Source organism: Nicrophorus vespilloides, unplaced genomic scaffold (assembly GCF_001412225.1).
Source record: "Nicrophorus vespilloides isolate i.1.1-1 unplaced genomic scaffold, Nicve_v1.0, whole genome shotgun sequence".
Taxonomy (NCBI): domain Eukaryota; kingdom Metazoa; phylum Arthropoda; class Insecta; order Coleoptera; family Silphidae; genus Nicrophorus; species Nicrophorus vespilloides.
This window is the reverse complement of record NW_017097737.1, coordinates 1,495-28,551: the sequence shown is the minus strand read 5'-3', so window position 1 is coordinate 28,551 and position 27,057 is coordinate 1,495. Positions and strand designations below refer to the sequence as shown.

Genomic DNA, 27,057 nt, shown 5'->3' with positions numbered 1-27,057 from the left:
ATCAAATAAAAGGACATGACTGTGAACGAGTACAGAGAGACGGCGTGCGCGACGGCCACCAGCGGAGGACCCATGGAGGAAACGGCCGGGGAGAACCTGCTGCAGGGAACGCCGCCGCCGCAGGACAACAGCGAGAATCTTCTCGGACGAGTTTTGGCAGGTAATTGATCGACAAGAGCTGGATTTTTTTTTTGCACGCTTTTGACCCAGGTCAGGTCTCGGGAATAGATCTAGTCGTTCGCGTTAGCAATTCTTTTTTTTTAATTTAAAACATAATACATACTTTTAACATCATGATCATCATCATCGTCATCTGTAGCGCGGATCCGCGTGAAAGTCTCGCAGCAGGGGGCGACGGTTTTCACTTTCGTGCGAACGGGTCGGATCTAGGGCGGCGCGTACCCAGGTGGAGGCTAGTTCATTGCACCTCGGCCTTCTACCACAGCCACCTCCATTTCCATCGGTGTCTCTCTATCTCTCTCTCTCTGTCACACTCTCTCTTGATTCTTCATAAAGCGAGCGAGTGAGCGAGTGAGAGCATGAGGTTTAAAGATCCGTGTCAGAGGATTGCGTTCTCGCGTCGGGTGCACGGGGCCCGGGTCCCTCGCGGATCCGAACGAGGTCAGCGGCCGCCCGTCGCGAGGCTAGTTCGTTCACCCGGTTCGTGTGTGCGCCGGCCAAGCTGCCTGAATCTGGGGCAAGATGAAATTAAATGGAGGTTGAGCGCTCTCACACACACACACAACACACATCTATAAGTTATTCATGCACATATGTAGATGTTAGTGTGTACGAAGTTGTGCGAAAACAGCACACACTCACACACATGCCTAGGTTGCGCCAATGGTTGTTAAGATCGCCATGCCTTCGCCGCCTCCCCACCAAACAACCTCGAGAGTTCAACGCTCGCCGACCGCTAAATAGGTTACCTGCCCGTCCCCGGACTCCACTCGCGTTTTATGCACATACCTCATTATCGCAATCGCACTCTCCATAAAACATTATCTCTCACTCCTTCCTTCTTACACACCATCATCATCATCATCATCTATCTCGGATCCACGCAAGATTTTATTCGCGATCTCCTCCAAAATATATATAAGAAAAATAAAAAATAAAAATACTCCTTATCAAATCCTTATTATTAATATAACGCGATAACAAGAGGGTCCAACAACCTCTTATCAACCCGTTACATCATGGCTTGCCTAAAAATTCTTATTTTACAAAACGCAAGCGAAAAAGTGAAACCGACACTTCTCCTCTCTCCACTGTACATAATATACACAACACTTGCACCTCTTTTCGGAGCGAACGAACGCGCTGGGACTTTCTCTACGCGTGCGAAATTGCTCGCTGTCGCAAATAAATAAATAAATAAAAAACCGAAAAGAACAACAACTACAGCAAACAAACGAAAAGTGAAAATGGTCGACGTGCGTCCGCATACATTAGAAACCGCGATTCACTGTAAAATTGCAAGTCGATTCGAATGAAAAAGTTAAGCAACCCACGATGGGTTAACAATTGCCAACTTAGAAATGATAAAATGAATTCGTAGAGAAACAAACAAACGATTGCAACTTCCAATTGGCAAATAAGAGATGTCATCAAATTTTCTTTCTTTCGTATGATGAATGCTAACTATTAGAGGCGCGTTAGTAAGTAATACTCTTGCTTTCTTTCGAAACGTTAACGTTGGTAGGATTGGAGTTGAGAATCTTAAATGGTTCCTTCCGGGACCCATCTAGAATTGGTGATCGAGCACGTATATAAGATACATCTATATGTGAGAAACAAACAAAAAAAAAAATAGTGAAGTAACTTCAATGTATAAATAGATAAAACTGACATTGGATTACGGGCTGAGATTAGAGCGGGAGAGATGTATGTGTGTACAAGAGGAGTTCGATGGAATGATGATGTGTGCGTGCGAGTGAAAGAGAGAGGAGAGCGTTCATCGAGAGTGAGTGAAACTCTCGAGGTGAAATGAGCCTTCGGCCTCAAAAACAACCGAGAGAGGCAATGGCCTAGCCTCGCTGAGGGTGCCGATTGACCTCGATTGCGGATCGTTCGCGAACCGGTCGACGAGGCTTCGTCGGACTCGACGACCCCGAGAGGCAACGAGTGCAACGAACTAGCCTCGACTGAGGGGACCCGTGACCTGGTTTCCCCTGCTCGCATCTACACATGCCACAGACAAGGACCCACCGAGCACCCGACGAGAGACCACACACACAATACATCGCCTATCCACTTGTCCCACATAACTACACACACGCGAAAAATAAAAAAAATCATCATCAAGGGCATTTCACCCTGCACCTCCACCACACATCATCATCATCATCGAAAACATTGTGAGCGTAGCACCGAAGAAAGTGTTTTCTTTCGGACGATAGTGAAAGCGTAGAGAGTGCGTGACGAAGACGACGATGATGATGATGATAATGGGAAAGTGAAGAGAAAGAAGAGAGCGTTTGTCCTCCTTCTGACCGACACCGAAATCCGATCGGCAGACGAGCGCGCGACCAAAGAAAAACTCTTACTTTCCACCAGTCCGACTGCATTTCTCGCCGCAATCGAGATCATTACGACACCTCCTTACTACTACTACTACTACCACTCTTGCATCTTCGACGATGCACACAATTGCGCAACGAAAGAAAGTCTTCTGCATGCACGCATCGATTTATACGTTTTACGCTATCAATCAAGTTTTAAAAACTAAATAACATTTGCATTGAAATAACTTTCACATCAAAACACACAAAAATTATCATCGTGAAGAAATTGCGCATGGAAATCCTTAAGCAATGCTAATAATAGAAAATGTGGGCAACAATTGTTGTTGCTCTTTGAAATGTGTGTGTTCATGTGCGCGCATAACCTTCTGCAGATGATGATTGTGGGCGTTTGTAAAATGTGTATATATATTTTTTATGTCCCGATTCGAAAGAGGGAGAAAAAACCGTCGGGTTCATTTGGGTTTGACGGCCTCTGTTGCGGATCAGGGGGATGAGCGTGCGCGAGGGGGGGGGAGCAGTAAAATGTTGCCTTCAGCAGGAATTTCGTACGTAGAGGATGTGGTGTGCGAGTGTTTGCAAATAAAATCGCGCCGCTGAAATGGGCTTCATTCAGTTTTCCCACGCAAACTACCGTAAGCCGTGGAGGCACTAACACCGCGCTCAAACGAACGAACGACCAACAACCTACCTACCTTCCTTCCCTCCGAAAGAGAGACCAACAGCAGGATCACACTCACATGCTGCTGCTGCGGAAGGACGATGCACTTGATGACCCGGTCGGGTCGAAGCGAAGTGCATTACACTCTCGTAACCTGCATGTCCTCCTCCTTCTCCTCCTCCTGCCGCTGCTAAACTCAGATTCCGCACGTCCATAAAATGCGATGATGATGGGCAAGAAGAAGTAGACTAACAAAAAAAATCAGTCGTTTATAAATATGAATGTGTGCAAACTTCACTTCACGTGGAAGCTTTGCGAAAAAAACTATCCGTCTATCAATTCATCTATGTAACTATTCTATACGTATATATAAATATATTGTTTTCGAATGAGCGTTTGGCGTACGTGTGTATGTGTAATTATTGTTGCATAACGAAATAGTTATATGCGAGGCGAGTGACCCAGATCGGCGCGACCTCGCTCACAGTTTAGGTGAATAACCTACCGACCTCACACCGCCACCCTCTTCGCGACGCGCGCGCCCCGACGCCCGCCTCTCATCTATTTATATACCTTATTCCTTCCCTGCTCTGCTCTGCTCTGCATGCCCTCAATCGCAAACCTCAAAATTATCATCCAGCAACTTCTTCTCATCATCATCATCAGCATGATCATCTTTCTTCTCCCTTCATCTTACACCATCCTGCTGTTGCTGCCACCGCCGCCTTCGTTGCTTGCTGCTGCTGCTGCTGCCGTTGGAACGTTCGAGATCGTTTGCTTAATGCGGCCCTGGGATTTGCGTAATGCACAATCGAGAGTTCGGCCCAGATAATCATTGGGTCGACGGCCGCCATCGCGGTCAAGACTCCCGAGACTCGACTACATTCTAGAGATTCTACACTACACCCGACCCAACTCCACTGCTGCAGCAGCCATTTTGCATAAATGCACTCGCCCCATCATCATCAACATCATTACAATCCATCAAATCTGCAACCAAAAAAAAATATAAATCACAATTACAATTGTGCAATTAGCAATTAGTTTAACTTAACAATAAAATCGCAAAAACGAACACCAACTTGAAACGAAAAGAATTAAGTGGAAACTTATGATTATCATAAAAGAATCCTATTTTTAATTTTTGCACGAATGCAAAGGCGATTGTTGCACCAGCTGCTTGCTTATGCAGTTACCCGGCGTTCACATAGGTTGCTTGGTAGAACGGTAAATTGCGCACACGTTTCGCTACGTAACGTGACGTAACGTTTTTGTTTTGTCAATATTGCGCGCAGCAACTAATTATACATTATCATTATTATTTAATTGTCATTCAAAAAAAGAAAAAAAAATGTTAGGTAACATAGGAAAATCCCCGCACAGTTCGAATCGTTATGGAAATCGATACGTCCCAATTTCGTTGTTACAATATGTACAAGGTGGCGCAAAAGTAATGTCATAATTTGAATTGGCTGCCATTTTTTTGAAGATGGCGCCAAACGTCACCGTGCTTTGACATTTACGATGTTGATATATTGTGAATTAGTTGTCAACAAAACATGGAGCGATACACACCTGAAGAACGTGGATTTATTGTTACTAACGCGTTTACTACCACAACAAACCACGAATCTTGAAAGCTAATATCGAGGAAGAATCATGACATTATTTTTGACGTACACGAAGAAAGTCTGCGGTCATTGGCTCGTGACAATGCTCAATGGAAATTGACATTATTTTTTTTTTTTGGCGATAATTAATTTTACTCACATTTCAAAGATCTCGTAGAAAATATATTTCGGCTGCAAACGCGCGTCTAATTGTGTAATATGTCTTTGTGCAACTGGGAAAGAGTCGAGAGAGAGAATGTGACGTTACGAAATCGCGATTGTTAATTCGACTAGGTTTTCACCCTAAACGATTATTACCAACATAATTTGTTTTTGCTGAACAACAACAATTACATGTCTAATCTGATATGATGCAGGGAATTTAGTGTTGACGAATGCCAATACTGATCGTTCGTCTTTTGAGTCATATATACACAGCACACTGAGAAAGTTTTATTTTTTCAAGCGTTGTGTGGCAATTGGCGCTTTGTGCATTCGTAATGCGAAGGTTTCGCGAAATTCATCAGAGCCGCGCGCGGCCCACTTTCATGGGTTTGGTCAACGACCCGCGCGCTCTTTGCTTGTGTATCGTGTGCGTTTCGCCGCCGCCGCCGCCGTCGCCTTTTGCGCGCTCCCCTCGGTTATTCGCACGGCAAAATAATAATAATAAACAAAAAAAAAATTGTATGCAAGAGAGCGCTGCGTGCGTGCATTGAAATGCACCTGCGGGTCTTACGCAACGTGCGAAAAATAGACGGCCGAATTGGGGCCGACGAACGCGCGTACGATGACGCACCGACGTCCCCTTCTTCACACGTGATCACTTACTTACCGGGGGGATGAAGTTTTCCGAGGTTGTTAACCTCTTGGGGTGGTAGCAATGGTGATGATGGCGGTGGTGGGGTGAAACGTCAACGATGCTGCTGTCAGTCATCATCGACGTCGTCGTCGCCTCCTCCGGCACGTGGGGCGCTCGCACATTTTGCCGCCCAATCCACAGGTGGCGGCCGGCGTCTGCGCCCTCCAGACGCCCACGGCCGTTCGCCCTCGCCACCACCGTCTGCACCCCCGCCCCCTAGACTGGGGGAGTCCATCAACTCGAACCTCAGTCCAAACCTTTTCCCTACGCCGGTCGCGCACAACACCCTCGACGACTCTGCAAACCTGAAGACTCCTTCGGCAGCTGCAGACCCATCCGAGCATCCGACGATGGAGCCGGCGAGCAGTAAGAGCAACCCCATCATCACCATAACGCCACCAGGTCAGAAAACAAAAAAAAACATAAAAATCAACGAAAATGCATGAATCGCGAACCCCTTTTCCATTTTGGCCAACTCCAAATTTTCGGTTCGCACTTTCCGCACGTGCCCGTCGACCCTGACACTGAAATCCTCCTCCTCCAGCTCGAAACGCGATCGGCGCGCCATCTATAACCGCCGGAACGTAACTCGCGATCGCAGCGTGCAGTCGACAGGTGGCGCGCACCTCTCCAGCCGCGAAGAAGCACTTTCTTCTCTCTGCTGCTGCTGCTGCACATCTCTCTTGACTTCTTCAGCTCCACGCTTCGGAGACCGACACAGATCGCAGAGGTGTTATTAATTGCGCGCCGCCGAAGACCATTATTAAATTATGCTAATAAAAAGCGAAATTTCGGAAAGCACTTTCAACTATTACAGCTCTTCACCCAAAAACGAATACATTACGTCAAATAAAAAACAGATGAATTGCATTGACGTCTCTCGTTAGTTTGGAGCGCGTTCCGCGAGAGGCGCTAATATTTCAAAAAAACATTAATATTGTCTAATATGACTAGATTTAATTTCCGCTTTTGCGCGCGTTTAATTATACGTTGTTGTTGTTGTTGTTCATGTGCCATACGTGATTGCTCGTTGCCAGTTGAGGAACCAATGACCCGAGGCAATACCCTCCGTCGTAAGGTCTTCGGCCGCCTTTGGCTCCTCCGAAGGTGCCAACGAACCAGCAATCGAGAAACACTTGAATATCTAAACTAAATCATACGCACACACTAGATTTTCAAATATTTTTGCAAATTAACAAATTTGTCTATTTGTTTTTTTCTTCATGTAATTTTTCGTTGATTTTTTTGTGTGGTACCGAACGCGTTGCGAAACTCTCGTCGTCGTTACCCGATTTGCGAGGAGTGCAGTCTACATTTTGAATAAGGTCATCGAGGTTCATCAACTCAAACTCAACGCATCCTTGGATCTTATGGCATCTCCTCGCCTCGCGATCTCGAAGGCTTAGCAACAGGCGCTCGCTCTCTCTCTCTCTCTCGTTTCGTACGCTGTAGCCATGGCAACCTTAAGGTTACCTACCCATTTAGCCTGAATTATTATTATGATTATTATTATTAACGAGCAGGAAATCCTCCAATTAAAAAAAAACAAAAAGTTGAAATATAAAATTCCAAAGGCTACCCAAATTTCGCTGCAATTAAATCCTCGAGTAAAGGTTAAGAATTACAAATTAGCTGCAAACAAAAAAAAAATCGTATTAGAATTAATAAAAAAATTTGCATTGAATCTCCCAACAACACCTTGGTTTTACAACAAACAAAAAACTCAATGGTAATTGCTTAAGGTTACATCTATTTGTTGACCTTTGCAAACACTTTAAAAAAATTTGATATGTTTGACTAATTCTAATTGATTTCCGCAATCAGTTCATTGCAAATTCGGTTGAGATTAAGGTTGAGACGTTTCGTTTGAGGTTTACTTTTAGAAGCGAAATTCGAATTAGAATCTGTGCTCCAGATTTCGCGGCGAATTGCGTAAACGGAAATAATGAAGTTCGGTTGCGCTTGTGTCATTTAGTGGGTCAGATTTATGGGACAACTGGGTTTTGATGTTTCGATTGATATTTATTTTTTTTGGTGGTAACTGTTGCGAAATTCGTAGCGTACAGATGGAGAGTGTATGCGCTGCAGCGCGCAAACACCACCGCGCGGGTAATTACAATGAGGCGTGCGCGATAGGAATATTAGCGAAAGGAAGCGATTGCAGAGAGGCTCGAGCAGGTGATTGACCCGCAAAGAGGTTACTGGCACTGGAGACACGCGTTCGCTCCATTACGCAACGCGCCTAGAGCGAGCGCGCGAGGTGGTTGTTCTCTACTCCTCACTTTAGAGCTTTAGCTGATGATAATAAAGAGAGGACGATGATTGTGAAGATAAATCTGGACGGTCTCTTCTTTCGAAATATCGCATCCAATATTGTACGCGCGAGAAGGAGGTTTCGTTGCGTAACGCCGTGTTTTCGGTGAAGGCAAGGTCATCCAGTTGCAGCACGCGCGCACCGCTCTCGCTTCGCAACTGATGGAGCAACGATCTACGGAGCAAAGTTGAAAGACCCCCAAAAAAAACGCTCTCGTAGACCTCACCAACTAATCCAGTTTTGCTTTGAAAGACTTTCTCCTCTTGTGTATCCACCGAATTGACGATGATGATGATAATTGTAGCAATTGCTTTACGAAATTAATATAGAAATGTTTACGATTTGTATCGTGTGTGCGATACGGTACAGTAAGTATCGAATGAGGGCAGTCACTCTTCGCGCGCGGATTTTGACCCTATTCGCGGTTACAGACCTTACGTTGCCTTACGTTACTACTACCACCACCGACCGAACACGTAAACAATTTCTGTTGCTTCTCTTCTATTCGTGGTCCCCTTTCATTCACCGAAAATTCGCTAATTAGAAAGTGAACTCAGCGGCGCCGAACAAACAAAACAAAAAAGAAATGAAACAATGACCCAAAGAACGAACTACTTGGATTTAAAGCAAAAACGTTTCGGGTACAAAATATCTTTTCGTACTTCTTGTAACATGTATATTATATATAGTGAAAACAGTCATTGGACTGAAGAGTCGTCGGTCTTTGGAAAAAGGGTAAATGCACTGTGAACATATTGCGTTCCGAGCGAGCGTCGAACTCTCCTGCACCGTTACGTTTACCTCAGTGGCAATCTGGCGCGATCTGCAACAGCCGCCATTGTTCGTGCGCTGCAAGCATCGACCTCTCCAGAACGATGAACCCACTGAACTCGTCCATGTCGTTCGTTCCTTCCTTTCTTTCCTTTCCAACATTCCTTCTTTTCTGTGCGACGAGAACAACCCGAAAATCCAGAATAACCATCATTACCGCATTACAAAACATCATCGTAATCCAACGATGCAGCAGACGCCGTCCTCTTCGCGATCTTAATCTAGCGCGCGCCGCGAGATGTGTGAATAATCCGATACAGACTTTCAGAGATTCAAATCTTTGATCCAACAAAGACATATCTTATTATGACACGTAATCGAATTGACGATTCAATCACAGAAACTAACGATAACTCTTTTGTTTCCGTAGGTAATGCGATTTAGTATTTACAAAAAAAATACTTCTTGTTTGGTACTAATTTTGAGTTTGTTAACAAATTTTTCTAATTTTCATTAATTTCTATTAACACTTTTTTTTTCTAATACAGAAAAATCAAATTTCAAATCTACTTATAGAAAAAATTAACTCAATTGTTAACAAATGAAGCGAACTTCTTATCATCGCAAACAAACGTAAAAACGATAACTCTTTTGTTTCCATAGGTAATGCGATTTAGTATTTACAAAAAAAAAACTTCTTGTTTGGTACTAATTTTGAGTTTGTTAACAAATTTTTCTAATTTTCATTAATTTCTATTAACACTTTTTTTTTCTAATACAGAAAAATCAAATTTCAAATCTACTTATAGAAAAATTGACTCAATTGTTAACAAATGAAGCGAACTTCTTATCATTGCAAACAAACCTAAAAACGATAATTCTTTTGTTTCCATAGGTAATGCGATTTAGTATTTACAAAAAAAAACTTCTTGTTTGGTACTAATTTTGAGTTTGTTAACAAATTTTCTAATTTTCATTAATTTCTATTACCACTTTTTTTTTCTAATACAGAAAAATCAAATTTCAAATCTACTTATAGAAAAAATTGACTCAATTGTTAACAAATGAAGCAAACTTCTTATCATTGCAAACAAACCTAAAAACGATAACTCTTTTGTTTCCATGGATAATGTGATTTTGAGTCTGTTAACAAATTTTCTAATTTTTATTAATTTCTATTAACACTTTTTTTTTTCTAATACAAAAAAATCAAATTTCAAATCTACTTATAGCAAAATTGACTCAATCGTTAACAAATGAAGCGAAATTCTTATCATTGCAAACAAACCTAAAAACGATAACTCTTTTGTTTCCATGGACAATGCGATTTAGTATTTACAAAAAAAATACTTCTTGCTTAGTACTAATTTTGAGTTTGTTAACAAATTTTCTAATTTTCATTAATTTCTATTAACACTTTTTTTTTTCTAATACAGAAAAATCAAATTTCAAATCTACTTATAGCAAAATTGACTGAATTGTTAACAAATGAAGCGAACTTCTTATCATCGCAAACAAACCTAAAAACGATAACTCTTTTGTTTCCATGGATAATGCGATTTAGTATTTAGAAAAAAAAATTACATTACATTAACATTTTCGTACTAATTTTGAGTCTGTTAACAAATTTTCATTAATTTCTATTAACACTTTTTTTTCTAATACAGAAAAATCAAATTTCAAATCTACTTATAGCAAAATTGACTCAATTGTTAACAAATGAAGCGAACTTCTTATCATTGCAAACAAACCTAAAAACGGTAACTCTTTTGTTTCCATGGATAATGCGATTTAGTATTTACAAAAAAAAATTACATTACATTAACATTTTCGTACTAATTTTGAGTCTGTTAACAAATTTTCTAATTTTCATTAATTTCTATTAACACTTCTTTTTTTTTCTAATACAGAAAAATCAAATTTCAAATCTACTTATAGAAAAATTGACTCAATTGTTAACAAATGAAGCGAACTTGTTATCATTGCAAACAAACCTAAAAACGATAACTCTTTTGTTTCCATGGATAATGCGATTTAGTATTTACAAAAAAAAATTACATTACATTAACATTTTCGTACTAATTTTGAGTCTGTTAACAAATTTTCTAATTTTCATTAATTTCTATTAACACTTCTTTTTTTTTTCTAATACAGAAAAATCAAATTTCAAATCTACTTATAGAAAAATTGACTGAATTGTTATATATATTTTTTTGTTTGTAAACTTTTCCAAATCGTCTAAATAAATTTACGCAAAACATTTTCCATTTACAACAATTTCGTACTAATTTTTTGGTTTTTTAACAAAATCTTTTCTAATAAGTGCAAAATTTCTGTTAACAAATCTTTTACTTATAGAAAAAATCGACTTAGCTTGTTAACAAATGAAGTGAATTTGTTTATGTATATATATCGATGAAAACAGAAGAAAGTTATTTTTTTGGCCAGCCTCGTGAACCGAAACTCTCGCCTACCGAAAAACAACAAAACGCCATCGAAAGTCCATTAATTAAAGCGTTTCTTCGCCTCTTCTCTCGTTCGTTTCTTTCTCATCCTCACTCCATCGCCTTCTCTAAGTTTAGTAGTAGTAGTAGTCATAGTAATAGTAGTAAATTATTTAATAATAGAGGCCGAAAATCACACTCACTCACCTCCATTATTTCAAGCGAGAACAACAACAACAAGAACGAGAGAATATCATGAAAGAAAACAACAATTAGTTTCGTTCTTTTTTGCGTTTTGGGTTACCTAATTACAATACGCGCGCCGCTTTCGTTTCTTATTCAATTGACTTCAGTTCTAAGAAACTTTATTAAACTTATAATTCAATCAAAATGTTACGTTTTACCTTGAAATATTGACGTAATAATCATCTCATTGTATATTACACGCAACGATATGAAGAAGTAAAAAAAAACAACACGTATTGCGAACTTTACGTAACGGTACTTTGTTATTTCGCGAATTTTTTTTAACAGCGAAAAGTCCTTCGACGTCAACAAACGTAGAAGAGAGAGAGAAAAAAAAAAGGACGTTGACTGTCCCAGATTCGAACGTCCCCCCGCCCGGTCTTATCTTCGCTCTAAAACCGTGAATATTTGTGTTTACTATTGATAACGAGTTTTTTTTTTAAAAATCAGGCTGAAAAGTAACAGTACTCCATGGAAATTCGCATGTTTCTTACTGTCGGCGCGCATAAATCGCGCGGTCAACGATCCCAAATGTTTTCCAAAGTCGACTACGACGACGAAGAAACGGAGGAGGATATAAGAACATTATCGAAACGTTGCGACGCAATTAGAAACAATAAACAAAAAAAATTGGGTGAAAACAAAACGGTTTCTTGTTTGTTTGCTCCAGTCGATTGTTTTCGACGCAATTTGTTTGTTTTTTTCGTTACCTAGAAACCAAGTGAAGAGAATGAGTTAGAGAGATGTTGATTAATATAGCCGAAAGGCGAATCGAAAATAAAATCGGCCAACTGACTTACGTTTTCATCCGCAACATAATAATAATTGTTGGTTTGATGATGATGTTGTTGATGCAATTAAGTAATGGTTATTAGCGCGCAACAAGAATTAAGTTCAAATTCAAGAGTTAAGACGATGACTCAATTGGTATTTCCCCTATTGTGTCTTCATCATTGGATTCTCGTTTAAAAATGCGTTCAGGTCCATAAAATTTATTGGTTTATTGCTGTTGTGTGTGTGCAAATAGAATGTTTGGGTCAATAAATGCGACATCATCGTGTTGATCGAACGTGAAAAGAAGTTTCGATTTATGCCGTTCATAAAACCATAAATAACACCCGAGTTTAACTGAGCGTTTCCTCAACGCATAAAGCCATGCGTATTGTTGACGCGAAGGTTCAATGATCACCAACAAAAAGTTTACAAAAGGTTTCGGTCGGAAATTCGTAGGGTTTTAGGTAAAAAAAAAAAATATGTATTAAGTAGTGTTGCGTTCCGGGTACAGAAAAACCGAGCGGATTTCACGGCATTGAGGAGCGTCTAAACGTCTTCACGCTTTAAAAACTTCTATTTTTTCGTGGAAAGATCTCAGGTTTTTATTGAGGTTTTCATTTGGTGTCGACCCTAAAGTCATTTGCGGCTGAAAAGTCGTCAATGTTTCGGTCTTGGATCATCCGTGAACGAAAGAATTCGCAATTAAAACGTTATTGATATGCGCGAGTTCGTTATGCAATGGAAGTTCTAAGGTTCGCGCGTTCGAGGCGATCCCGTAACTTTCCGAGAACTCGCAACGACCTCTCTCTCTCTCTCTCTGCTTCCTTCTTCCTTCGAGCATATTTACTTCTTCATTTGCGAGTGTTGAACTCTCCGCTCGGTTCATTGTTTCAATCGCGTCATCATCATCCAAGTTCAAGGAAACCCCATGACGATCTTATTTACCATGAACATATCTTCATGGTCGTTCGAAGAATCTCAAAAAAAAACTAAATTTTTGCCGAACAATTAATTCCTCGACTGCTTTATTCCGGCCAGATCTAACTGACTAATATAAGATCGCGCGTTGAATAATTCATTCGCGAATTCTAATTGTTACGTAAACATCTATACATTATTTTCGTTGTCAATAACCTCGGGGCAAAAGGCGGAAGCCACAGAAACGTGCGCGCGTTTATCATTTCAACGAGAAGTGGATGATTCTTGCGACCATCTTTTGGGTGGAAGACCAGATGGTCTAATTACCATCACACAAGTGTCTGCAGATAGAAACCCTCATCGTTTCATCCCTTTTCTTCTACCCTCAAATCTCATCGAGTTATTATGTTTTTTTTCCCTCTAAATTCCTTTCTTCTTTTTTTGTTGTTGTCAGAGAGGCACGTGTGTGTCTCTGTGTGCGCTTCCTCAAATAAAACCGAAAATCTAGCCTCAGGTCAAAGAACGTGGAGATCCGGAAACGATCCTCTCGCATTACACTTTCTTTCTTTCTTTCTTTCTTTACACACACTCACTCACGAAGCGAACGCATGCATATGTAATAATAAACACGAAGATGAAGTAATAGAATATAATAAAAAAAAAACATTACAAATAGAAAAGTGCACGCGTGTTGGATTTATTTCCTGCTTGTTGTTAAAAAAAAAATGGGAGAAGATGCTCTCGAACCTTTTCCAGTCGCACGCGCGCTCGCGCCCAATTTTATTGCTTTATAACTCTCGCAATAATAATCCCCCAATAAATTACGTTTTTTCTATTCAATAATACCGTTTTCTCTTTTTCCGTCCATCGAAAAAGTGGCAATATAAACATAACGTAACAATTTATTGCTTTCCCTCCCTTTTTTTTTTTTGGGGGGTCAAAATGTTTCCTCGGACAATACGATTGCAATTTGTCCTAACGGTTTTTGTGTGTCGCAAAAAAAAAAACGTGTTTATCTATGCCAAATTACCAATTTATATGTTATCTACAAAGTGTTAATGTTAACACTAGACAAAAGCGAACGTTAATGAGTAGAAAAGTTCAAGAACCTCCAATCACAGATTAAGAAAATTTTGATAAAATACAATTTTTCTTAAATCTTAACTGCAAATGTTTTAATAGGTTTTCGTGAAGAATTGTTTAAATTGGGACACTAAACATCGTGTCCCAATTTAAACAATTCAATAGGGAGAGGAGGAAGTCGTTTCTAAAAATGGGACAAGCAAAAGTTGAATGAATGAATGTGGAAAAATGTTCTAAAAATAATATATATTATCGAGAGAAAATAGGTGTTTGCGACGGATAAGGAGATGAGTGGAACACGTTCTTTGTACCCGGAATTGTTTTTTTTTCTTGTTGTTGTTTGTTGTTCTTGAGTAAATTATTAAAAAAAAAAAACCAAATTTCTCAAGGCCGACAAATTAGTATTAGATCTAGAGTGTGCGTGTGTTTATGAAGGAGTTGGCGGTGAACGAGGGGGAGTTCAATGCCGCCGCTCTTTTGTTGTTCCTGGGTCGCCGACTGACCGTGGCCGTTGCCGAGGAGAGAGAAGCGAAAATTTTCTCTCTTCCTCTTCGTCGAGAGCGTCTCACTTTTCGCGAGTTTCTGTACCTCTGGGGTAAGTGACTCTGCATGACCTCGGAGACGTTGCCCATGATCATCATCAACATCGTCGTCGTCGCATTATTGTGCATATGGGATGGAGAGAGAGATTCTTCGGTGTTGGTGGCCTCTGGAGTGCGTCGATCGCGCGCGGCGCTAGGTCACTGGCCCGAAGAAACCTCATCATCATCATGATAATCGCAATCAAATTTGATGATGATTTAACGTAACAATACGAATGTTTATGTTTTTCTTTTTTCGCGAATGTTTTGTTGGTCCTTCTTGTCTCTCTCTCGGTTCACTTTTGCCTCGGCGCCGGCATTTTTCGGCCGCAAGTGAAAGGATTTTTTCGGGTCCGGATTTTTCGGCTCGTCCTTCTCTTTTACTCTCTCGCGCGCGCGCGCTCGTTCGCTGTTTCGTCTCGCTCTTCGGTGCGTTGGCACGCAGAGGTTTTGTATTTTTTAATGACGACGACGACGAAGAAGAAGGATGGATTGTGTCGATCGGAGGTCGTCCTTGGCCGCGCGCTGCACGCTTGTCTGGGTAATTCAGTCAAGGTTTGCGTTCAATGAACTTGACTCGATGTCGATGGGAATCGGAATCCGCGCGCGCTCCCCACCACCAACACCACGACATCACCATGTGCTTTTCTTGCTCTTCGTCCTCGTCGGCGTCGTCGTCCATCGGATGTGTGGGGGGGGGACCGCCCTCCGCGAACTTGACGACCAATGCGAGAGAGCGGTTCGATCCGCTCGAACCGCCCCGCCTTGGCGATGACCTCCAACTTGAAAATACGATGAACCCGACGTATCATGCATGCATGCATGCATGCATTGGGGGGGCCTTTTGCTAAAAAAAAAACGAAACGAAACGAAGAATGAAAAAAAAAAAATTTTGCTGCTTAGGAGGAGAGAAAACCCTGAATCCGAAGCGAGTGAAACAAGCGAAAAAGCGCCTCTCCCCCCCCCATTCCAACGCCGCCTCCACCGCGCGCTCCCCCACTTGTTGAACGGCTCAAAAACAGTCGGCACGGTCGAGAATCGCCCGCCGCCCTTCAGGTAGTCCGTAAAGTCCTTATTTACTATTACACCGGACTCTTCGAGAGCCCAGTTCGTATCGGGACTTTCACTCTCACCAGATCCTCCGCACAGGAAGGTTCTTCTTCAGCGTGTGTGTTCTTGCTCAAACGAAAAGTGATACACTCAACACTACAAACGACAACCATCAACAACAGCAACAACAACCAAGTGCTATGTTCGCAAAAAGTGTTTCCGCTCCAATTGGATAAGATTTAAGGATAACGACAGATTTCGCGAATTTAATTCTATTTAATTTATACTCGTGTGTGCGCCCAATTTGCCAAGTGAAAATGATTCTTTCGCCGGACAGCAGCACCCTCCATCACGGGGTCGCTCCCACGCCGGAATCCACGTACACGGACATCACGTCCTCGACGCACATAAGGGAACCAACCCTGAATCTAGGTACCCATTCTTTTTCTCTTTTTTTTTTCAACAAAAACAATCGAGTTGTTACGCAACCGGCGCGAGAGATGCGCTCAACTCAACTCGCCGGTATACTTTCACCCAAAACTATTAAGTAATTCTCTCGGCGATGAAGGAGAAAGTGCTTTCCGACCGGCTTTCTTCCGAGCATTTCTCTCTCCTCTCTCCCGATCATCGCATCGCATCGCAACAATTACGAATCGCGCACAATGCAAACGAAACGCAGCAAAACTTATTTCATTTCATCTCAACCGCATTCACTTTTACTTTTTATCTTTATAAATTTCACTTTAGAAATTGACGACAATCTAAAAGAAAAAAACAAAAAAACAAACTAATAACTATTTCAAATAGTTAGTAAACTATTAGTAAATTAAATTTTCTTTCTTTTTTTGCAGAATTCGATGGAACCACAGTGCTGTGCCGTGTCTGCGGCGATAAAGCATCAGGATTTCATTACGGCGTTCATTCGTGCGAAGGATGCAAGGTAAGTGCCTAAAAAAAAAAAACAATCGCCGAAATCAAGGGTGATTTGATTCGAAGTCACCTCGATATTTGCCATCAGTAAATGTTACGGCAGCGAAAAATTTGCACCATTAAAAAAACTTATATTTTCGTCGTAGGATTATGTAATGTAGAGTGCGTAATATACAAGTGATTTGTATGTAGGAGATGTATGAGAATGTACGCGAATATGTAATGGTTTATCCTTGATGGAAGTTAAACCAGGAAGTCGTCGAGTCGAAAATTAAATTAAACTTAAAAACAACCTTCGATTCGCGCAGCCTTCACCTTACCGAAAAATAAATCCGGAAGTCGTATTCAAATTCGTACATTAGAACGCGCGCGCTTTTTTTTTTTGTTTTCGTCCTCTCATTTGTTTTTTTTTTCAATATTAAATCAAGTGTGCTGTATAGGTCGTTCGTTAAATACGTTCTTGGGAATTAAAGCCCGGAAATGACTTTTCTCTCTCTCTCTCTCTCTCTTAACTTCCGAAAACCTTGCTTTCATTTTTTTTTTAAATTTCGACGGTCAAATTTGATCTTTTAATATATATATAGAATTTCTTGAGTTTCGTACAAACAATTGTTCTCGTCCGTTGTTCCTCATTTACCTGAGCGCGTGTGCTGCGGCGCAAAAAAAAAAATAATTGAAGGTTGAAGGTCGGTTGTTCGTAAATGTCAATGTCCGATGCGATGGTCTACCGCGATAAAAAAAACAACTTTTTTACTTTTTTGTTTTAAATTAATTTCTTAAGATATTTACCAATTTCAATGATATTACATATTATATGATGTAATAGAGAAAGAGAAAAAAAAGTAAGAGTTTCTTTGTTGTTGGGTTTAAATTTGCGGGCGGATATTTACGTCCGTCGTCTACCTGACGGTGCGTATCCACCACCTGCGCTTTTTCACTTTCATTCGCACCCCTTTTTTTTTTTTTCCTCGACGTTCGAACCATTTTGATGCAATCCTTCTTTATTTGCGAAAGCAGATGGTTTACTTTATATACCTGAAATTTCTTCAACCATTTCCTACCCTTTTTTTTTTCTTTTTTTTTGTTTGCTGTTTACTTCCTTTTTTTTTGCTATTGCGCCGCAAATCTTTGAACCCCTTTTTGCGTGCGATCTGGGTCGAACCATAGGAATTGGGTCACCCATTATTGGGGGTGTCCACAATGTAAAAGGGATTGACGAAATCGCTTCAGCCGTGGATGGATGGTGGTGGTGGTGGGGATTTTCGCGGTTCGAGGGGAAGTCCCCGAGTTCAGTGGACTCTGAGGTTGCGGGCGCGTTGCGCGAGGTGGCGCTGCGAGCGGACGGCGCGAGCCGGCGGCGACGCCGGTGAACGACCTGAGCGACGACAGCGCCGTCGCTCGGAATCCGGCAGTGCTTACTTAACGGGATCTTGCGGTTACTGCACTTCTAACTATAGCGTGTGTTGCGGAAATGCACATCATTCAAAAACCCGCGATATTTATGCAAATCGCAGCAAGCACGTTGCTCCTGCACCACCACCACCATCACCACCGTCGCCATCGCAACAGCTACCACACAGCCACCTTCGATTCAAACAAGAAATCTAAACAAACAAGCGAAGATAAAAAACAATGGCTATAAATAATTTACAATAAAAGAAAAAAAAGAAAAATTGCAGCACCTGCGAATGCATGATAACGCGCAGAGTTCATTCAATCCTCGTTTCTTCTTCCACTATTCCGTTCTTCCTTTCCTTTGTGTTTGTGTGTCGTTCGTTCGTTGTTGAGTCAGCGTCTTCTAGAACGTTCCTCGAAGGGTGATTGACACCGTGCGCATAGGAGTTCATTTCGAAAATGCATTCAATTTAGTTTGCAGTCAAATCTTAATAAACTTCTTCTGGTTCGTTGACCCGCCCTCACTCACTCATTTATTATTCGCATTGTCCATCAATTGTCCGAATCTCGGACAAGCAGTGAACTCTAAAATTATTATATTCAGATGGAAACGTTGAGTTTTATTTTCGTTCTACCCGAAAGCTGTTGACCCGAACCTCATTTTCGCTTTTACAAACAAACAAAAAAAAAACCTCTATTTTCGAAATTTAGTTATTCTTTAATTTCATAATCATTTTATTTATAACTCGCAACAAAAATAACTTCTGAATTACTCAGTTCACTATTAGTTCTTCATTATCGTAGTTCTTCATTGATAACGTTTTTTTCGATAATTAGTGAATGAACGAATTTTTATAGCCTTGTTTGTTGTTTCTCTTTTTTTTTACCAACTCGATCAAATTATTTGTTTGTAATTTTTTTTAACTCTTTCTCTTTGATAACCCTTTGACTTTTCCGAGTCATTGAACTGAAGGAATCACCGAGAACTAACAACAACAGTTACTAATTACGTTTTCGATAATTCGTTTTTGTTCACTTTGACAAATTTGCTTTGTTAATTGTTACACAACCGAAATTTAAATTAACCTAAATTCGTTTTTTTCTAATATAATGTTGTTTCTGTTAAAAATAAATAAATAATAAGTAGTGTGCTGTGAAGGAAGGAGATTGCGGCGATGTGGTGGTGGTGGTAATTGGGTCTGTTTGTGTAATGGTAGTAGTAGTTCGAGAGATAAAAATATTCAGGCCAATTGTCCTAAATAGTGAACTTTGTAATACGGGAATGTATAGTAACGGACAATGAACCCGAAGTTAACAACGCTTGCGCTCACATAACTCGCGAACTCCCCTACTCTCCACACACACACACACACACACACACATAACGAGAGTACGACAACCTACATTTGCGGCCGATGACCTCAGACTACTAGACTATCTTATTGAAAAACAAAAGCGAAATGCATATATACAATATTGCTGTACCGCAGTAGTCTGTGCATTCTTTTTTTTTTTTGGAGAGATCATTTGTTTTATCTTCCCTTTTGATGATTGTTAGGACTCTTTCTTTTTTCTTTTCATTATCTTATATATATATTTCGGGATTCGCGCCTCTTCCGACTCCTCCGTTGTGCGACTATTTTGACCGAGATCCACTGGGTTCGTCGTACCTCACTGACCTTAGAATGTGGGTGCCTCGGAGTGCAGTTTTATTGCCCTGCGCGCGCTAAAACCTCCCAGCTCCTCTCCTCACCGCCACTGACCACCTCAATCCTCCTCCTCCTTCTTCTCCTCTTCATAAACATCATTATCATAGGCGCCCTTCGAAGGGTTCATTCACCTCTTCGAGTATTACGACTCACTGAATTGTCTATTTTGGGTCATATATCTTTGATTAGCAAAAATAAAAAACATCAACAACAACAACAAAAAAAATAGTTTAAAAATGACCTAAAAGTGGGTCAACGAAACAACAAACAACGAGCGAGAGGTCTTTGACTTTGCTTCGCTTTTATTATTGTATTTCATACAATTTTCATGGAAACACATATTTGCGTGCGTGGGTCGATGAACTCGCGTCTGTTATGATCCAAGGGTTGCTCGAATATTGACCTATTTAGAGAGTCGCCGCCGCCTTCTTCTCTTTTTTCTCTCATTGTTTGTTGTTAGTTGGAATCATCGTAATAATAATAATAACGATCGTCGTAATAATAATAATTATTATTATATATTCTCTCGATGATTTTGAAATGAAATTGGGGTTCCGTCGAGTGGGAGAGAAACTCTCACTTTCACGGAGTGAACTGGCCTCGCGAGGAGGCAGCACTTCGGCGGGTGAACAACCGAGAACTGGGTCAGCTGGCGAACTGCTGGTGAACTCGGCTGGGTAGGTTCAGTGTTCTCTTGGATATCAAATCGAGTAGACGTGTGTGTGCTGCTACTACTACCGCTGCCGCTATTACTATATTGCCGCCGTCGTCGTAGTTGCTCCACTTTGTAGCTTCTATTGCTAGAACGAACACTACTACAACTACAGTATATATAAACGTACTTGTACAGCTGCTCTACAACTACTACATAACAGTGTGTTTTTAGTTCAGTTCTGTAGTGTGCGCATTGAAACAACGACAAGACAAACATGGATTACGCGATTTGATTGAGTGCAAATTTTTCGCTAAATTATATAATTGTTGATAATTGAAACTGATAATTGATAAAAAAATGATGGCAGTGTTGAGGTGTAATCAGGAGGAGCAGCAGCAGACTCTGACGATCTCCCCTGACAGTGATAGTGACGATTGCGTTCAAAACGAGTGTTGTTCTTGTCCTTCGCAGGGCTTCTTCAGACGCAGCATCCAGCAGAAGATTCAGTACCGTCCGTGCACCAAGAATCAGCAGTGCGCGATCCTGCGCATCAACAGGAACCGTTGCCAATATTGCAGGCTGAAGAAGTGCATCGCCGTTGGAATGAGCAGAGATGGTGAGTACTTTCAATTAGTAAATTAAATTAGAGAATATTACATGTACAGAGAGATTTATATAGATTTATACATTCGAAAGTTTGCAAAAGTTGCGTAAGTCCGAAGCGAAAACCGTGTTGAGGTCGGCCGCTGTTTTGAACCCGCGCGTTCGTTGTCCCACATTCCCCAGCTTTTTACGCAAGCCACGAGGAGAGGTCGGACTCTCGACTACTCTTTCTATCTCTTTCTCTCTCTCTCTCACTTACGCGCAACATAAGAAATCAACAACAAGAAATAAATTTGTAAGAAACAACGATCATCATCACTTTTACTTTTTTAAGGTGAGAGAGAGAGAGAGAGAGAAAAGAAAGTTCTCTCGATCGTTGTTGTTGTTGTTGCAACCATCACCAATGAAGAAAGTTTCGAAAGTTTCGTAATTCGTAAAGTGAAATTGCGCGCGCGCGCGCGCTCTTCGCCTACTCGATCGCTTTTTTTTTTTCTTCCTTTCTCGGGGTCGTTGAACGCGCGCGCGCTCGCTCCGCGGATCGCGCGTGTCGCCGCCTGGCGTCGCGACGCTAAACTCACTGCGCGACCGACGCCTGCGCCGCGAACTTTCGGACGCGCGCCTTTTGGGTCAACACCCCCGCAGGTCAATTTCGCCCGTGAGCAAAATCGATGGTTCAACCCTTCGCAAATTATTACAATTCTCTTTTGTTTTTCATTACTTAATCAATTCATTATCAAGTAGTCGTGATTTATATACTTTAAATTGTTTTTGTTTTGAGGCCGCCTACTCTTAATTAAATTTATTCATTTAATTGTTATTTTTATTCGCGTTCTTCTCTTTTTTTGTGAACGTCCTCTTTCTTCATCCATATATATCTGTGTGTGCGGACGGCGGCGCTAAGCGTCAAGTTCAAGGGTGTTTGGTGGGGAAGGTTTTCGGTTCGGAAATGGGAGGGGACTCTCGGAATTGGGGTGGGGGGGATCTCTCGTGACCGTGGAAGTCGCGGCGCGCGTTTGTCGTTCGCGCCACTACAGTCGGGAATGCTAGGTCGTGAGCTTCGCAGCCCGACTTTGTTCTTAACGTTCTCCATCCGCACATATACACACTACACACGCTCGCTCTCTCCGCTGATCCACTCGCTCTCCTCCTATCTTCTTTTTCTCCTGCTATCGTTATCATTGTACACGTACTGAAAGAGAGAGAGAGAGAAGTAGTTGATAGTTTAGTTAGTTAGTTTGCAAATGCGAGAGGTGAAAGTTTACAATTGTGCGCGCAAAAATGGGTGAAGAATTACCCATACTGAAGGGCATCCTCAACGGAGTTGTCAAATACCATAACGCACGTACGTTGTTCACACTTTCAAATTTCAAAAGTTTTCAAAAAAAAATTATTTTTGTTGTTTGTGACAAAGTTTTTTAAATTTCGAATTTTCGTTTTTGTTACAGCCGTGAGATTCGGAAGGGTGCCGAAGAGGGAGAAGGCTCGCATCTTGGCAGCGATGCAACAAAGTTCCAACTCCAGATCTCTCGAGAAGGCCATCTCCGCGGAGTTGGAGGATGATCAGAGGTTGCTCTCGACGATCATCAGGGCGCACATCGACACCTGCGATTACACCAGGGATAAAGTCGAACCGATGCTCACTCGTGCCCGTGAGCAGCCCTCCTACACAGCCTGTCCGCCGACTCTGGTAAGTCGATTGCGAAGAATTGCGAGAATTTCGTTGCTAATTTTCGTCTTTTTCTTTCTTTGCGTATCTGCAGGCGTGTCCTTTGAATCCAAACCCGCAACCGTTGACCGGTCAGCAGGAGCTGCTGCAGGACTTCTCGAAGCGCTTCTCACCTGCGATCCGAGGTGTCGTCGAGTTCGCGAAGAGGATTCCCGGTTTCTCGCTGCTCGCCCAGGACGATCAGGTGACGCTCCTGAAGGCCGGTGTTTTTGAAGTGCTGCTCGTCCGTCTGGCGTGCATGTTCGACTCGCAGACGGCGAGCATGATCTGTTTGAATGGACAAGTGTTGAAACGTGACTCGATCCACAACAGTTCGAACGCGCGCTTCCTCATGGACTCGATGTTCGATTTCGCGGAGCGAATGAACGCGCTGTGTTTGTCCGACGCCGAGGTCGGCCTCTTCTGCTCGGTGGTCGTCATCGCCGCCGATAGACCGGGACTGAGGAACACCGAGCTCATCGAGAAGATGCACGGGAAGCTGAAGCACGCCCTGCAGATGGTCGTCGCGCAGAATCATCCCGGACAACCGGACATCGTGCACGAGCTGATGAAGAAGGTGCCGGATCTGCGCACGCTGAACACGTTGCACTCTGAGAAGCTGTTGGCGTTCAAGATGACCGAGCAACAGCAGATGATGCAGCAACAGCAACAGCAGCAACAGTCGTGGAGTTCGCCCGGGGAAGAGGAGAGCAGCAGCAAGAGTCCGGCCGCTTCGTCGTGGTCATCATCATCAGATGTCACGATGGACGAGGCGAAGAGTCCGCTTGGATCGGTCTCGAGCACGGAATCGATGTGCTCCGGTGAGATGACAGCGATGAGCGATTACCACCATCATCATCATCATCATCATCACCTTCATCACAACGTCAGCCCGAACGTGAACAACGCTCCGCTTCTTGCGGCCACTCTGCAAGGAGGCATGTGCCCGCACAGACACAGGGCCAACTCCGGCTCGACGTCGTCCGGTGACGATGAGCTCGCCGCGACCTCGCATCTCATCCACAACGGTCTCACGATCACCCCGGTGTCGAGGCCGACGAACTCTCATCCGCGCTTCAGGAAGCTGGACTCGCCGAGCGATTCCGGCATCGAGTCCGGCACGGAGAAGATCGACAAAGTCAGTGCGCCGACGTCTCTGTGCTCGAGCCCGCGCTCCTCCGTCGAGGATCACCACATCGTCGAAGATATGCCGGTGCTGAAGCGCGTTCTGCAAGCGCCTCCGCTGTACGACACCAACTCTCTGATGGACGAGGCCTACAAACCGCATAAGAAGTTCCGCGCCCTCCGCAACAACAAGGATTCGGCGGAAGCGGAACCGATGATCGTGCTGTCGCCGCAGCCGCAGCAGCAGCAACAATCTCAGCTGCACATGCAACTGACGGCGCCGCCACAGTCGACGCTGTCGAGCACGCATTCGACGCTCGCCAAATCGCTGATGGAGGGTCCCAGGATGACGGCGGAGCAGATGAAACGCACCGACATCATCCACAACTACATCATGAGGAACGAGAGTTCGCCGCACGTCTCCGCAGCCCCAACGGCGTGTCCCTACAAGAGCAGTCACCATGCAGCAGCAGCAGGAAGTCTTCTGCAGCCCGCTTGGGCGACCAGCGTCATCACCACCACCTCCCGCCAATCGCATCTCCTGAGCACGAGTCACACGCCGCCTCCGCCGCAGCCGGACTTCTCACGGATATACCTGCAGTCGCCGCACTCCACGTCTCCGGCCAGATCACCCGCCACCTCCCCGACGTCCACACTTCTCACGACGACGACGACATCGTCGTTACCGAAGCTGATGGAACTGCAGGTCGACATCGCCGACTCGCAGCAGCCGTTGAACCTCTCCAAAAAGTCACCGTCACCGTCCCCGCGCCCCCTAAAAGTGGTCACATTAGAAGTGTAAATACATATATATATATAACAAAACAAAACAACAAAAAAAAACAACAACAACAAACAAACAAAAACGAGTACAAAGTAAAAGGTGGAAGATGCACGAAAAAACGGACATTCGACGAAGAGCATCAACTTCGTCAAAGTTTTCGCAACCTCCGACCTTCCCCCTCAAACCCCCACAAAAAATCGGATTATTTTTTTTTTTTTTGCAAGTGATCAGTGCTACAAAAACAAAACAAAAATGGGACACTCAAAATTTGTAATAATAATAATAATAATTAATAATCGTATTATAAACCAAATAATTTATTTACTGTATATTGATGATATCTATCTTATGTACTATTATGTATGCTATATATATATATATATATATAATATATATATATACATATATATAATTTTGTGAGAAGATAAAATACGTGTGAGATATTCGTTTCGTAGCTGTTAGTTTGGCTGTTTCTTTTTTTTCTCTCTCTCTCTTACTCTCTCTATCACTCATCATCATCATCATTTTTTTTAATTTTTTTTTTGTGTAAAGTTACTTCCGCCATTACCAGCGGTGGCGCGCGCGGCATCTGTATATAGTGGACCAACCCCCCCGCGCGCGCCCCAAAAACCGCTCTACCTATCCATCTAGTTGCTAAGGTTTTAAACAGAAAACAAACAAACAAACAAACAAAAAAGAAGAACAATCACTAAATACTAATGGCTACGTAAAAAAACAAAACAACAACAAACAAATGATGGAACGGATTAATAATTATATATATATGTATATATATACATGCATCAGCACCAATCCTATATTATTATATAGAGTTATTAATTAATATATTATATATGTGATAAAAAAAAACTGTTTTTATTTTCTTTTTATTTCTTTTTTTCTCTCTTTCTCTCTCTCTCTAGTAGGAAGACGACGATTGAGTTTGTGTATAAACAAACAATCAAGAAAAAAAATAATTATAATAATAATTAACTAATTAATAATGTATAAAGATAAAAAAAAAACCAACAACAACAAATAATTAAGGACAATTTCGTTTTTTTTATTTGTGTTTTACGCCGTATCTCAAGTTCTTGTTCTTTTCCTCAAAAATTGTGAGAGAGGAGAGAAGGACGGACTCATAAATATGTTTCATCGTTATTCATTTATTTACGTGTTGTATCACCCGATCATCATTATTACATTACATATATATATATATATAAAAATACTTTTTTTTGTTTCATTACCGTTTTGTTTTTTTTGCCCTCGGCCGTCTCGACGCGCCTCGTCCGAAGATCGAAGAAATCCAAAATGATGTAAAGTAGTGAAGCCTGAATAGACTGAAAGGGTGAACCCAATCTTGACCAGAGAAAATTAATTAATTAATTGATATTGGAAACGTACTAAAATTGAAACAAGATTCGGGTTTAGTCCTGATTTCTCGTAATCTTCGCGCGACACGCCACAGCTCGAGGGCTCAATTTGTATATATAAATATAAATAAAAAATAAAAATTTAATTAAAAAAAAAAAATCATCATTGCGACTTTGTACAGTTCGTCGTTTGCTGTTCGCGTCTCCACCGCAAATTCCCTAAAAGATTGGAAAAGAAGACGATTCTCTCATATATTGTAATATAAAGTGGAAAAAAGAAAAAAAAAACATTTCTGTAACCGAAAGATGAATCTATGTAAGATGATTTTTGTTTTTTTTTTTGTGAATTTGTTTCTCTTTTTTGTTTTTTTTGGAGGCCGTCACAATATGAACCTGTCTGGTGATATATTTAATGTAAAAAATATATATATATAAACATACAAAATCTACTTATTCTCTCGCTTATTTCTACAACATCCTTGCAAACGTTATCCAATTAGTGTATTAATAAGTAAACGTAAGTATCTTTACGATATTGATTCATAATAACCATGGTTACGGTAAGTTATTTGGCGTATTCATGGGTCACTCGATTGTAATTATAAATTATATATATAAAATGTCAAGAAATTCAGTTTACTTAATGACTAAATGTGGTAATCTATTCATACTAGTAACTAATTTATTTAGTTTTCATTGATCGTCTGAGTTGGTGGTGGTGTAGGTCACGGGGTTCAGTTGTCTGAAGGGCGTTTCGCAAATAAAAAGATTGTTTTATAGAATGAAATTGGTCGAGGGCAGGGAATATCCGTCCTTTTGTAACATTTAACAAATACAACATAAATTATTAAAAGCATTGTTGCTCTATCAATTACGATGACGTGACGAGCGCTCAGGGGTCAGAGCGGATCCAAGGTCTCTATCACTCTCTGTGTATGC

General features: G+C 41.7%; 1 protein-coding gene across 2 annotated transcripts; it reads left to right on the top strand.

Annotated features, from left to right (window-relative positions):
- LOC108560856 (ecdysone-inducible protein E75) lies at window positions 1-24,995 on the top strand. Of its 2 annotated transcripts, XM_017918569.1 has the most exons (5): window positions 1-160; window positions 16,688-16,776; window positions 20,997-21,141; window positions 22,574-22,815; window positions 22,889-24,995. In XM_017918569.1, the coding sequence occupies exons 1-5, from the start codon at window positions 16-18 to the stop codon at window positions 24,758-24,760; spliced, it is 2,493 nt and encodes an 830-aa protein (XP_017774058.1). In that variant the 5' UTR covers window positions 1-15; the 3' UTR covers window positions 24,761-24,995. The 2 variants fall into 2 exon arrangements, with proteins under 2 accessions (XP_017774058.1, XP_017774057.1); XM_017918568.1 differs by lacking the exons at window positions 1-160; window positions 16,688-16,776; window positions 20,997-21,141 and adding an exon at window positions 22,129-22,470.
- The last annotated feature ends 2,062 nt before the right edge of the window (window positions 24,996-27,057 follow it).